Source organism: Carettochelys insculpta, chromosome 19, assembly GCF_033958435.1.
Source record: "Carettochelys insculpta isolate YL-2023 chromosome 19, ASM3395843v1, whole genome shotgun sequence".
NCBI lineage: Eukaryota > Metazoa > Chordata > Testudines > Carettochelyidae > Carettochelys > Carettochelys insculpta.
The window spans coordinates 25197697-25212771 of NC_134155.1; the positions used below are offsets into that span (position 1 = coordinate 25197697).

General features: G+C 50.4%; 1 protein-coding gene across 1 annotated transcript in view; it reads right to left on the minus strand.

Moving 5' to 3' along the window:
- The window catches only part of RNF43 (ring finger protein 43), a 99368-nt gene that overhangs the window by 5297 nt on the left and 78996 nt on the right, over positions 1 to 15075 (minus strand). The window contains exons 4-9 of the mRNA XM_075014012.1: positions 13847 to 13978; positions 13257 to 13358; positions 12967 to 13122; positions 12466 to 12568; positions 9222 to 10658; positions 325 to 414 (exon numbers count right to left, since the gene is read on the minus strand). Coding sequence (XP_074870113.1) covers positions 325 to 414; positions 9222 to 10658; positions 12466 to 12568; positions 12967 to 13122; positions 13257 to 13358; positions 13847 to 13978 — 2020 coding nt within the window. The remainder of the gene's footprint in view (positions 1 to 324; positions 415 to 9221; positions 10659 to 12465; positions 12569 to 12966; positions 13123 to 13256; positions 13359 to 13846; positions 13979 to 15075) is intronic.

A 15075-nucleotide genomic window follows, 5' to 3' on the forward strand; every position in this document is an offset into this window, starting at 1 on the left:
TTTGCAGGACCAATAAAACCTGTTGTTGAGCTCTGCCGATCGTTTCTCATGTTCAACGTGGAGTCAACGAGATTTTACTTATCAGATTTTACTTTGAAGTTTGCTTTGAAGCTCCCCAAGGTTCCTGGCACATTTTGGCAATGGCCAGGAGCAACATACAACACCTGTCTGTAATGCTTGTGCATGGGGCTGTCTGTGAAGCAGACATGGCCACATGAACAAATGCTGAAGCAGCTGCAAGGCTAAAATTTTGCAGGGTCCCATTAGTGTCCCCCCAGGACAGTGAAGCATTTGCACACACAGGCCAAACTCCACAAACCAGACCTGCAAATAACTGGAACACCGTAAGTTCTTCTGGTTTGGTCAGAATCAAATGACAAGGGGCAGCTTTTGCAATTGATGGATAGCTCCAACCTGGAACAAAGGAGCAAATAATATAGGGAGTTTTGTAAAAAAAGGTCTTGGATTCCTTCCTGGAGAATATCACTTGGAAATCAACCCAAGAGGAAACTGCTACAAGCACCACACAGAGTAGCAGTCCTGGGAGGAAAGAACTTTAAAACCAGCTTGAGAACTTTGTGTAGAGGAGAGTCTAAGAGAAAATTAAAGGACTGGCAGACTGGACAGCACTTTAGTAGCTATTAAAAACTAAGCAAACTCTGGTATTCACCCCCATACGCCTAAGTGAAGCTCTGAAAGACTCCCATTGTACTTTCCCAGCCACTGAAAGGCCCTTGCCCCTGCCCAGTCTCACAATGGAACTGTGCTGTTCAGACATCGCAGGTGGCTTCTGGCAGATAAAACATGACTCAGAAAGCAGCTCTTTGGCAAACACCTGGATTCCTTAAGCAGACATAGACTTCAAAAGTGTGGTCGTAATAGGATGGGAAAACACAGTGTATCCTTCTAGAGGTGGGTGGTTGGCACTACGAGCAGCTTGGTAGTCCCTGAAAGAACTGGTTCTTGAGAGATCTCCGTTCTTCAGGGACTGCACATACCCCAAGGTCAAAGGCATTTTACATCTAAAAGCATTGGAAGATGTTGGCACCAAAAGACAAATATTCTCCACTTTGAATTATTGTCTTTCCTGCCACTGATTGGTGCGTTCTGTAGTTCAGAGGAACATTCATTTTTTCTACTTCTATCATCTACCCAAAGCCCATCCACTTTCATGGAGGCGGTAAAGGTTGGGATGATGGATTAAATTGCTATGCTAAAACACTGGATCTGGGTTTAATGGTAGAAGTGTTGGTGGCAACTCAGCTGCCATATGAAATGTGGGACGTAATGATACTGTTTTGGCCATACTGGAAGCACCACAATAATCTTTGTTGCAACCTGTCTGACTTCCCAGAATCAAAGGAACTGGTGAGAATCTATGTGGTTTTGCATCTGAAAATGAAATGAGCAATGCTCTTCTACAGACCCCAGGCTGAGTCCCCATCTGCACAAGAAAGTTGGACATTTCGTGCCCTTGTGTATTGGAAATAAGGCTACTGAGGAGAGAGCCCACCTTCTGAAGATGAACTGAATCACTGAGTGCTTTATTTCCCATTCTTGCTCTATCAAGAAATTCCTGCTCTGATCATCTGCCAGTACGTTCTGTAATCCCAACGAAGGGATAGCTGTGACTGTAATTCTGAATGCGCAAATTCCAGTGCTGCACTGCTTCCCTGAACAGGGTTGATGACAGTCTGCTCACGGCCTGTTTACACAGCACCTAGCAGGTGAATTGCCCATTGTGATCTGAAGGGAACAGCCACATTTGAAGAGCAGGAACTCCTTGCAGGGGGTTTGGATTGTTTGGGGTGCGAAGATACTTAAGTGAAGCCGAAACTCTTCAGGCATCCATTTGCTGCACTAAGTGATGTTCCAGGCAGACTCCCCAGTTCAATAAACAGCACCTATTGACTCCACTGGACAGAGCTGGAAGCAAGGGACTCCTGTACCTATCCTGAGGGCTGTCAGAGTAAAGTGAGGTTGTTCGGAACATAGCCAAAATGTGTTAGTCTGGAACGTAGGCTCACTTCAACCAGTTCTGCATACACTTAGGGTAAAACCTGGCAAAGAGTTCTGCAAAGGGGCTAGAGGCCATGTGCCCTAACAAAGTGAAGCAAATGTTTGATATTCTTTCAAGCACTATCTGCAACTGTGCAATCAGCCTGGTCATCATCTGTAACCTGGGCTGAGCTACGTAGGATCATGCTGTTTCAGAGTCCATCGGGGCTCTGCTAAGTTCTGCCCATTCATAGAATCACAGGGCTGGAAGGGACCACAGGAGATCGTCTAGTCCAGCCCCCTGCTTTCAGCAGGATCAACCCCAACTAAGTCATCCCAGCCAGGACCTGGTCAAGCTGGGACTTAAAAACCTCTACGGATGGAGATTCCACCACCTGTGTAGTAGGGCGACTGTATCCCCCAGTCCCAAATACAGGACAGGGAGATGTGTGGGTAGGGGTGGCTCCTCCAAGCCCCAGGAAGCTAGGAAGGAGGTGGCAGCTGCCAGGGATCCCCCACAGCCCTAGGGAACTGGCAGTTGCTGGCAATCCCCGCAGCCCTGGGGAAGCGTAGCCCCCGGTAATACCCAAGGAAGCGATAGCTGCCGGCCCTCCCCCTGCAGCCCCAGGGAAGCTGCAGCTGCTCACGCTTCCCTGAGGCTGGGGGGGATGGCTCAATATGGGACAATTTGTCCCTTTAAAAAATAATTTGGGATGCCTTTTTGGCGTCCCAAATACGGGACCATCCTGCCCAATGTAGGACAGATAGTCAGCCTATCTCCAGGCAACGCACTCCAGTGCTTCACTACCACCCAGGTGAAATAGTTTGTCCTAATATCCAGCCTATTCCTCCCCCTCTGTCGCTTCAGACCATTGCTCCTTGTTCTGCTGTTTGTCACCACTGTAAACCGTTTCTCTCCATCCTCTTTAGAGCTCCCCTTCAGGAAGTTGAAGGCTGCTATCAAATCGCCCCTCAGTCTTCTCTTTTGCAAACTAAACCCAGTCTTTCCCTCAGCTTCTCCTCATAGGTCATGTGCTCCAGACCTCTAAGCACTTTTGTTGACCTTCGCTGAAGCTGCTCCAGCAAATCCACATCCTTTTTATACCAGGAGACCCAAAACTGGACACAATACTCCAGATGCGGCCTCACCAGTGCTGAATAGAGGGAAACAACCACTTGTCTAGATCTGCTCAAAATGCTCCTCCTAATGCACCCTAGTATGCCGTTAGCCTTCTTGGCTACAAGGGCACGCTGTTTACTCATATCCAGCCTTTCATCCACCATAACCCCTACGTTCCTTTCCGCTGTACTGCTGCTGAGCCAGTCAGTCCCCAGCCTATAACAATACTTGGGATTCTTCCATCCCAAGTGAGGACTCTACACTTCTCCTTATTGAACCACATCAGATTTCTTTTGGCCCAGTCCTCCAATTTATCCAGGTCACTCTGGTTTCCCTCTCTACCCTCCAATGTATCTACCTCTCCCCGTAGCTTAGTGTCATCCGCAAACTTGCAGAGGGTGCAATCCAGTCCCTCATCCAGGTCATTAATAAAGATTTTGAACAGCACCAGCCCCAGAACCGAGCCTGGAGGCACTCCGCTTGAAACCAACTGCCACCCAGATATTGAGCCAGTGACCACTACCTGTTGGGCCCGACCGTCAAGCCAGCTTTCTATCCCTCTTACAGTCCATGTATTCAATCCATACTCCACACCATCGGATGGTGTGAAGGGTGGCATCTTCTGCCTTACCTGTAGGCTCAGGGGCACTGAAGAGATTAACAATGATCATGATGAGACCTCTCCTTGATGACGTATTGGTATCCCCATCCTTCTCAGACAGGCCATCACTACAGGTAACAACTTGTTGGACCTGGGCATAGGCCTCTGCAGGTTTTGGTTTCAACCTACCACAAACCTGAGATACTCTCTGTGTGCAAAATGGATGGCACCATGAAAGTTGGCATCATGGAGGCTAAGAGGCACAAATCTGCCACAGTCACCACCCAAATCTTACCCACTGAATGATGGTGTTGAGTAGCCAGAGGTCTGGAATGGGTCACTAACCTCTTTCCTTCTTGAGGAAATATTTTGAATAGCTACCTTTCTGTACCATGGACAAACGTCTTCTGAGAATGAGGAGCGTATTGCCCCCACTGAGTCACCTTTTGTGAGAACGGTCCCTAAAAAAGGGTCAGGAAGGTAGGTGGAATGTAGGACTGGTCATATAACCAGACATTAGGATTTCTCTGACCCATTCCTCTGATGTTCGGAGGTTACCAAAGTAAGGGTACGGGAAGAGAAGGTTTCCAACGCATGTTAGGGTAAGAGAATAGGTTGCAAGTGCAGAATGTGCTGCTGTGATGATCTTGTCTGACTTCCTGTGTCTGACACAGGCCAGAGAACTTCCCCAGAATGACTTCTAAAAACAACCCATCCTGATTTAAAAACAGTCAGTACTGGAGAATCCACCATGATACTTGGTAAATTGTTCCAGTGGTTAATTACCCCCATGCTCAAAAATTTACACCTTATTTCCAGTCTGAATTCATCTAGCTTCAAATTCCAGCCCTTGGACAATGTTATATCTGTATTTGCTACACTGAAGAGCCCACCATGAATTATACGTTCCCCATGTAAACACTTTCAGATTGTAATTAAGTCACCCTTTAACCCTCCTTTGTTAAACTAAATAGAGCGAGCATTTTGAGCTTATTGATATAAGGCACATTGCCAAATCCTTTAATCTTCTTCTAGCTCTTTTCTGAACCCTCTCTGGTTTATCAACAGCCTTCCTGAATTATGAGCACCAGAATGGGACACAGGATTCCAGCTGTTCCAAACACATGTGAAATAACCTCTCTGCTGCTATTTGGGATTCCTCTTTATGCATCCCAGGGTCACATTAGCTCTATTAGCCAGAGCACCCCACTGTAAACTTATGTTCAGTTGATGAATACAATCATAAAACCTTGCTCAGAGTAACTGTTTCCAAGGAGAGAGGCCCCCCGAGTCATGTAAGTCTGTGCCTATATTCTTTGTTCCTTGGTATATATATTTAGTTTTAGAGATATTAAAATATATATTGTTTGCTTGTGCTCAGTTTATTAAGCTTTCCTGATCACTAGGCATCAGTGTCTTGACTTCTTCATCATTTACGATGTCCCCAATTTTTGTGTCATCTGCAAACTCTGTCAATGATGATACGTTTTCTTACAGGTCATTGATGAAAATGTTAAATAGTGTGGCACCAAGAACCAATCCCTGCATGACCTCTGTGGAAATAGGCTGCATAGTGAGGTTCATTGTTTACAATTGTGGTTTTACACTTCTCTGTTAGCCAGTTTTTAATCCATTTAATATTTGCCAAGTTCTCTGGACCTACTGATTTTAAAAAATCTAACTTCAGTAGCTTCTGTGTACCATCCTCCAGTGATACTAATGGAACTGAGAGTGTTATCAGCATCATTTGATGTGACTAAATCATCTGCTTTTTTTTAAGCTACGGAACAGGAATATTTATTGAACGTTTCTGACTCTTCTGCATTATTATTCGTAGTACTACCAGTTCCATCCAGGAATGGACCAACACTATTGTCAAGATTATTTTTTTCTAATATAGTTAAAACACGCTTTTTAACTATGCGACAGATAGGTTCATTTCTTCTTGTGTTCCTTTCTTTCCCTTATTAATTTTCCATACTTCCCAACTTCTGATTTATATTCATTACTTTCAACATCCCCTTTCTTCCGTTCCAAACACCTACTATGTATTTCAGAGTGTGCCTGTCTATCTGTCTGTCAGTGCTAAGTTTGTTTAAGGACACTTCTTAAACTGTAAGAGCTACATCCACAACATTTGATATGCAGCTTCCTCCTACCCTAATTTAAACCAAGGTTAGGGTTTGCCTGTGCCTGGAACATGGGAAAAGCCTGAAATCCCAGGATTTCCCAGAACATGTAGCTGCTGATGTTCTGCAGATAGAGGAAATTTTTGTCTTATATATGAGCAGTGCTCATGGGAACTGTGCTGAGCTGGGCAGGGCACATGCTTCTGCCACAGAGATGTCAGCGACTAAACAGTGTCATGCAAGTAAGTTTTCAAATGGCATGAAAATTATGGGATGGAATACCATCCTGCATTGGAGAGCGTTGGGACTTGAGCCCTATTTCTCAGAAATCCCTGGATGAATTGCTGGTATCGCATGAACCAATGCAAAAGTGTTTCACAATGCATTGCATCGGATGGCAATGTGGGGCGCACTGGGATACCTAGCTATTGATACAATAGCTTCTGCTGAGTACACGCAGCACTGATGCAAGCAACTGAGTGTGCACACATCCAAGTGCAATACGAAAATCAGTACAGCAGCTGTATGCCAATGTACTTTATATTGGCCAAACTTTGTAGCAGGGCTATAACAAGGGCGAGGCAAATGAGACCCTTGCCTTGAGCTCAGGGGGTACAAAGAACAGCCATCAAGAGGGGGGAGCTGCTTCCTTTGTAAAGTATCAGAGAGGTGGCCATGTTAGTCTGTATCTTCAAAAACAAGGAGTCCTGTGGCACCTTAATTAATTAGTCTATAAGGTGCCACAGGACTTCTTGGTACTTCCTTTGTTAAAACTCTCATGCAAACATGCCTTTGCAGTTTCTGAAGCGTTGTTTGGTTTGGTTTGCGCTGGGGCAGCGCTAACAGTCTAATCCACCTACTAACTGCATTTGAAAGGAAATGTCCCTGTCCAAGTTTCTCTCATGCCAAAGGGGCTTGCATATGGGGTCCTGGCCAGGTTGCAGGAGAAAGGTGTTTCTACTAGCATCATGGAAACAGCCTCTGACTGTTCCCTCAGAAGAAACTGGGGGTGGGGGGTTCAATTGAAAAGAGGATTTGAGCCTAGCTGGAAACTTAGCTGCTGCCTGAAATCATATCACAAACACCTGTCTCCCCCAGCTGGAGAATACCCCCCACAGTCCCAATGTGGGTTTGCAGGGCCCATCCGAAGCGGGGGACTCCTGCCTTATCTCTTGTCTAATGCGCTGCTTGTTTGGAGGTGCTCTGTGAAATTCACAAGTCTCCCTGCAGCTAGGAGCCAGCCTGAGCTAATGCCTCTCCACTGCCAGGAGGGCCTGGTATTTTATGTGAAGAGGGCTTGGAAGGCAGCATGCACAGGGCTCGGGTTCCTGGGCCCGCGCCAGAGCGTGTCAATTTGCAGAGGGAAAGTGCAACTGCAAAGGAGGAGCGCTGCTCAGCCCCCGTTTGCAGCGCATCCAGCCCGTTTGCAGCTAGTTCCCAGAGGGGGTCGGGGGCACATGACCGAGCAATGCTCTGGGGAGATCATCCCCCCCCGCCCCCACACACGTGTGCACCATTTAAAGGGAGACTGGTCCCACTGGTTCCTGCAGCTTCTCAAGTCTGAAGGGGACAGCAGAATCCCTCCCCCGCATCAGAGGAAGGGCTTCTTCACTGCAAGTCAGCTGCCCCGGGTGCAAGGTGCGGGGCGGAAGACTGGCTTGGAGGGGCAATGCTGAGAGCTGTAGGAAAAGATCTGAACACAGTCCATCTCTCAGCACTTTGTCGGTAAAATCCTACAATCCCCCTATCTCCGCAAGATCAGCCCCTGCTACCTGAGCCCAGCGCGAGAATACCCACCACCCCAAAACTGACATGGCTGCCTGAATTAGAGGCTTGGCAGGAGTCGGCTATGCCAAACATTTCATCTGCCACTCGTTTGGACCTTCTACAGTTAATTCATGAACACAATCTGGAAAACTCTTAGCCAAATTTGGAAACTGCCCTGCGAGTATTTCCCTGCTTGCCAGTGGCTGTGGCTTCTACAGAAGTTTTAGTAACTAAAGTTAATTAAGAACGATCTTTGAGTGTCCGTGGGTCGGGAGAGAGAATCAAGTATGTCCACCTTATCAGTAGAACGCAAAGTAGAGAATAATATTAATGTCAATACAATTATTGATGAGTTTGCCTCATTAAAGCACACAAATACAATTATAAACAAATACCTATTAGTACCTAACATGGTGATATTTTATAATTATATGTATTAATAGAGAGATTATATGCGGAGATTGTAAGTATACGTATTAAGATATAAATATGTATTAATTAATTGTTTATGCAATTCTCATAACTATAATAAATACACATTTTATTATTATCATCGTTATTTATGTATTTTCCCTTTTTCTATGAAATTACTAAGAACATATAACCATGAGGGGGCGCGATTTTATATTCTTGCCTAAGGCGCAAAATTAGCTCCTTACTGCCCTGTTTGTACTGTGCACACAACCTAAGAGTGTATTTACATAGTATCAGGTAGAGCAGTCATGGGCCTGGGCAAGGTGGGAAGGGGACCCAGCTCCCAAAAGAGACAGGGCTTAGGGCAGCGAGCCCTGGTCCTTGTCCCCCACTGTGCGCCTTTCAAAGGGACCCAGAGCCCTGGCCACTGCTTCTGCCTCTGCTGTGGCAACTGGCAATCCAGGCCTCTTTAAAATGCCAGGTCTGGGGGCAGCTGCCCCCTTTGTCCCCTCCCTCCTCATCAGAGGGCCTGATCATGCACAGCCACAGCTGACACACATCATTTAGGCAAAGTGTGAGCCTTTTAGTCAGAAGCTGACTGTGTCTGCAGAGAGAAACTACAATGTGACTTCTGGACACTCCAGGCGATGAAAAAGGAGGAACGTAATGTAAGGCCAGAAGGACCATTACATCATAGGCATAACTCAGGCCAAATAATTTCACACTGCTACCCCTGTCTTAAGCCTAATAACTTGTGTTTGGCTCAAGCACATCTTCCAGAAAGGCATTGAGAAGAAAGTCTTGATCTGAAAACTCAAAAAACAGACAGAGAATCCACTAACCGGGCAGTTTTTCCCAATGGTTACTCACCCTCACTGATAAGTATTATGCCTTCTTTTAATGTGAATTTGTCTAGATTCAGCTTCTAAAAGCTCAGCTGCTGTCAGCTGATTTATAAGCCAGACAACAGGATTTATTAATCATAAATGCTATTAGTCAGGGGTGCAATACTGTAATGTCTGGATTGCTGGAAACACGCATTCTCCGTTGTTGGGGAAAGGTGTGGCGTATGTATACAGATCTTCTCCTCCCTACCCCCAAGACACATACACAACATCTCTGTAGATGAGCCCTGACTTGCACAGCCCACCACTCAGAGAGAGGTTTGCTAAAAGCAGGGTGACAAACTTACCCTGATTGTGTTGCACAGTTTGGCAGCGGACGTGAAGGCTTGGATGGCCTTCTGTGGTTCCTGTCCCTAAGAAAGCAACTGGATCCGTGGGCTTCCCCTCCTGTTCTGACAGCTCCTGGTCCTGCTGTTGGAACTCCAAGTTGGAGGGTGGGACTAGGCACTTCCAAACCACCTGAAAGCCTGAGCAATGGGGCACAGGGGCAGCTGGCAACAGGGGCTGAACTTCTGGGAAGCAGCAATAGTCCGGGGAGTGGCTGTAGTGAACGTGAACACTGCAGTCTCGGTGCACGTCTGAGTCCTCTGGTAGGTGAGCCAGAGCCGGCTCTGCACGGCACTTCTGTTTCCTTCTGTGGTGATGGCTTTGTAAGCCGTGTTTCTGTGAGAGCGGGAAAGCTGAGGGATCTGCTGCTGCAGCTGGCCTCCTGGCCCCCCAGCTGAAGTCGGACCCATCTGCGGAAGAGGAGAGGTGCTTTGAGAGTTCAGGTCCCTGGCGCATGTAGGAGAGCTGTCCTGACAGAGGTACATCCTGGGACGCTGGGCTGCCTTCAAGAGGCCGCTGGCAGTGCCGAGTCTTCTCAGTCCTCTTTTGTGTCCGTGCCCCAGGCACAGCCCCGGGAAACCGGGGCTTACGCTGGCCAGGTTCCTGGCCTGAGCTGACAGATGGGCACTCCAGCTCCCTCCGGTAGTGATGGTGCCTGTGGTGGTGATAATGGACATGACTCAGCAGCTGACTCCCGCCTAACGCAGCGCTGCTGGTCTCCTTCAAGTCCAATGACCTGGGCCTTGGCCCCCGGGGAGGCCGTAGCTGCTCCTGGCCATGCTCAGTGGAGCTACAGTACACCCAGGGGTCGTAGTCGCTGCTCAGGGAGCTGCGGAAGGTGGAGCAGCTGCCATGGACACCTTGGAGGCTGACGTCTGTGCAGTTCATCATAGAATCACTGGAGGAACCGTGGCAGGGTCCAGAGCTGGAGTCACTGCCGGGGCCGTCAGCCAGGTAGCCGCTGTGCTCTGTGAGATAACTCTCCCCAGAGCTGCTGCTGTTGTGTTGCCGCACATGACTGGCTCCCCGACGAAGAGGAACAGCACGGTGCTGTCTTGCTTCTCCCACCGTCCTGAAGCCCAAGCACTGGGCCTGGTGCTGATGCGGGCAGGTCCTGCCTGACGATGGAGACGGTTGGTGCTGCTCACTCGCCAGGCCCGGGACTAGAGAGCCAAGGGGGCGGTGTGGCATATAGCGCATGGTGCTGAAGCCCAGCTGGGAGAGCTCTGGGGAATGGAAGAAGGGGTTGCCATGGGGGAGCTGAGCAGCCAAGTTCCTGAGCTGCCTCTGGGCACGAGTGTGTCTCGGGTGCTGCTGGAAGAGGTGAATCCGCTGCCCAGGTTCCAGAACTGGGGGATTCGGCCTGGAACGTGCAGGCTGGGCAAAGGTGGCCCCCTCTAGAGAGACAGAAGGGGCTTAACCGCTACGCATCTGCAACCCATCCCACAGCAGCCTGGCAGCCACCCCTCGAAACTCACCCACTCACCCAGTGCCTGGCAGCCACCCCCAGAACCTCACCCACTCACCCAGTGCCTGGCAGCCACCCCGGAACCTCACCTACTCGCCCGCTCGGCCAGTGCCTGGCAGCCACCCCTGAACCTCACCCACTCGCCCAGTCCCTGGCAGCCACCCCCAGAACCTCACCCACTCGCCCAGTCCCTGGCAGCCACCCCTGAACCTCACCCACTCGCCCAGTGCCTGGTAGCCACCCCAGAACCTCACCCACTCACCCAGTGCCTGGCAGCCACCCCGGAACCTCACCCACTCGCCCAGTGCCTGGCAGCCCCTCCCCAGTGCCTGCTCTGCTCATTCAGTTCCTGGAGCCTGTTAACACCTGCCATGACCCACTTCTTTTCTGTGCCTGATACCTAAACCTTCCCCGCCCCTTCCCGCCTTTCACGTGGGGACTCGTTTTCTGCTTCCCAGACTGCCTGGTGAGACTTCTCCTAACTCTGCACCTTTGGATACCCGCAGAGCACCAGACGGACACTGGGCTACTACACACACACAGGTGCGGGTTCAAGAAAACCTCCTTGGTGCTGATTTACAGTTACACATATCCCCCATACACAACTTCCTTCACATGGACCCCACAAAACCCCTCCCCACACACACATAACAGCATACGTATACCCCCCACACGCACCACAAACCCCTCACGCACCCAGTGCCATCCACTATACACCACAATACTGCTCCTCACAAACGCACAACCCACACATCAGAACCCCCATAACACCACCCCACAAACATAACACCACACATACCCAGAACACACACACACACACACACACACACACACTCCACAAACCCCTCCTATACAGTGTCATCCCCCACACACTGCAATACCCCCTCCTCACCAACACACACCCCAACCTCCCACATAACACCACAAATCCTTTTTCCCCACACACAACCAAACACCACACACATATCGCAACTCCCATAACACTGCCCCAAACTCCCTCCCCGTGCACTGAAACACAAACACCCCCAAACACACACCACGTCCTTTCCCCCACACATAGGAAAAACCCATCCACACAACACCACAAGCTCCCCCAGATCAGCGGAAGAGCCCTTCCCCTGCACACAGCGCCTCACCCAAGTGTGAGGGAGCCCCACAAGGCCACTTTAGTTTGAGCTAAGGCTGCTGAGGAGACTCATTCTTCTCTCTGCAAGTGGTCGAGGTACCACGACACGGACAGGGTGGTAGGGGTGTGGCCTACACAATGCACGGTCACCCCGCAGGCTGGGGGCCAAGAGCTGATAGAAGTGAACACAGCCAGAGTGCCATTTGGCGTGTGTGAGTGGAGACAGGTGACCTCTGCTTCTTTCTGCTACAGCAAGGAGGAACTAGTGAGAGGCAGACACCAACGGGCGCTGAGCCCGCGGTTATCGATGATGAGGATGAGGAGGATGACGATGAGCCGTCCGTCTCAGGGATTTCCTGGCTGGGTTTGTTCTTTGCAAGTAAAGGGCCAAACCCTGTCAAACATCAACATCACAACGCCCCTCTCACCACACACACACACACACACACACACACACACACACTCTCCAAACAGTCGCCCACGTGCACCACAAACACCCCCCATACACGTACAGCACAAACCTCACACCCAATCACAGCAGCCCCTCCACTCCCACACTCCTGCTGGGAGGTGCTTTTCAGGGGCACCGCGGCCCCTGCCAGAGCCCTACCGATGATATTGAACATGCAGAGTGGGCAGGTGTGGTGCTGCTGCAGCCAAGGGTCGACACATTCTCGATGGAACTCATGGGAACAGGAAATAACCCGCAACTCCTAGGCAGAGACGGAAAGAAGTGTGAGTCCCTGCAGGACCTGGACAGGCATGGGGCAGCGTCTCTCCCAGCTCCATGGATCAGCCCTGATCCCTAGCACTGGGTGCTTCCCAAAGCGTAGCACAGGCCAACAACCGGCCCCATGTGCTTCCTGGAGCCGAACTTTACGATCTCATCTCGCCCTGATAGAAAAATCACCCTGGATGGAGAATCCAACAGGAATCCGGGTAAGTTGTTCCAATCCTATTTGCTGTCCTACTTAAACCAGGCACCTGATTTCCAATCTCGGTGATACTGGTGAGGACAGCTGGGCAGCAGCCAGGCGTCTCAGCAGGGAACAATGCTTTTGGCTTGAGGCTCACCTCAGCATACCGCCACTCCGGCGTGAGCATGTCCTACCTGACCCTCATTGAACTCCTCCAGACAGACAGCACAGATGGGGGCTGAGCCGCAGCTGCTCGCCGAATCCCTCAGGGCAGCCTGTCGGCACTGCCTCTGGTACTTCCGCACAGCCAGCTGGCCGATCGCCTGCATGGCCTGCTGCTGCAAGGAGTCCTGGGGGAAAGGAAAAGAGAGCTGGATGGAAGACGTGGCCAAGTGAAGAGGGGACTGGCCCCTCCTGTGCTTAGAAGGAACCCCCCCGTTGCTTCCCTGGTGCTTGGCTCTGAGCTGCCGCTGCACATTCTTACCTGAGTCCTGTTCCAGTGACACTTGGAGCGAACAACAAAAATCAAAATGATCACGATGACAGTGCTCAGGACGGTGAGAAGAATCCACACATCATAGTCCGGCTGTTGGAGAGAGACAGAAGATCCATTACCCAGGTACCTGTGCCGGGTAGGAGTAAGTCCACGCCAGGCTGCTCCTGATCCCTTTGTGAGTATTCCCTGTCACATGGGGGGAGTTCCTCCATCTCTGCTCCTCACAGGGAAAAGAAAACAAGCTCGGGTGTTCCCTGCAAACTCAGCCAGCCCCTGTCAGTGTCTCAGCTTGCAGCGCTTTCCTCTGCAGCTCAAGGGGCCTTGACCTGGTACCACAGAGAGAGGCAAGACATCTCCTGGGCAAGGAGCCAAAGGGAGCTTTAGGCCCTTCATTGGCATGTATGGCCTGAGCCGCAGAGGAGAAAGAAGTGCTCTGCTTGACTCCTGCAGAGAGCCAGGGTGTCACCTCCTGCGGAAGGAAGGTTCAGCGTTGCACCAGCACAGGAAACACTGCCTGCTAGGGAAGTAAGGTTTGATCTGGAGTGGAAGGAAGAAGGCAGGTGTGATGTGTCCCTCACCCAGGCTGGCTGCTCTTTCACCTCAATCTTCACATGGGCTTCCCGATTCTTGTTCACAACGCCCATCAGAAGCTCCGCGTCATGGCCCCAGATCAGAACCACTGGCTGACTCAGACCCCAAGGTTTCCTCAGCTGCAAAGAAACAAGCTTGGCTTGAGATGGGCCAGATTGGCCACTAAGTCCTGAGCACTAGGGCTACAGCTGCTGCCTTCCTGGCACACCGGTGGTGCTACCCTGAGTACGGCATTCTTTAGCACCCAAAGCACCTGGGCTGCTGCCCAGAGCCCAAGTCTATTATTGCTCTTCTGCTTCTCCATCTGCACCAGATGGAAGCACCTCAGCCCCTCCACCCTGGCTCCTGCCAACCTCTCTGCTCCTGTCTCCATCCTCCTCTCCCTGCTCCTTTCCTGGCCTTGTCCCTTCCCATCAACATGTACTGCTCGACATGTCTCTTGGTTTCCTCTTTCAACCCCCGACCCCAAGCCCCACCGGCTGCACCTCAATCTCTGACCCTAGCCCCACCGGCTGCACCTCAATCCCCAGCCCCAGCGACTGCACCTCAAACCCCAGCCCCACCGGCTGCACCTCAATCCCCAGCCCCAGCCCCAGCGACTGCACCTCAAACCCCTGCCCCACCGGCTGCACCTCAATCCCTGACCCCAGCCCCACCAGCTGCACCTCAATTCCTGACCCCAGCCCCACTGGCTGCACCTCAATCCCCAACTCCAGCCCTACCAACTGCACTTCAAATCCCCAGCCCCACTGGCTCCACCTCCCAGAGGTGATGCTTCAGAACCTGCAAAAAATATAATCTACATCCTAGCATGTGTTACTGCCTTTACCTGCTGCCCATCTCCTGCACTGTATGTTGTCTGGCTTAGTTGTGAGCTGTTTGGTGCAGGGCCTTTGTATTGATTCTGTACCTGCTAGTAAAGGGCCAGGCCCTATGGTGGAGCTCAGGAATGAATGATTGAGTCCACTCGGAAAAGTGGCATGACCAGTGCCCATGATCAGTGCCATATTCCTTCTTGTGTACAGTGATACAGAGTACAGCGATATTATGCACAGTGAAACTGTGTACAGGGATACAGTGATAATGAATACAGTGATAGAGTGTACATCGACATTGTGTATAGTGAGACTGTATAAAGGAATGCAGTGTACAGTGATAATGCATACAGTGATACATGTATACAGTGTACAGCAATGTTATGTACAGTGGTACTGTG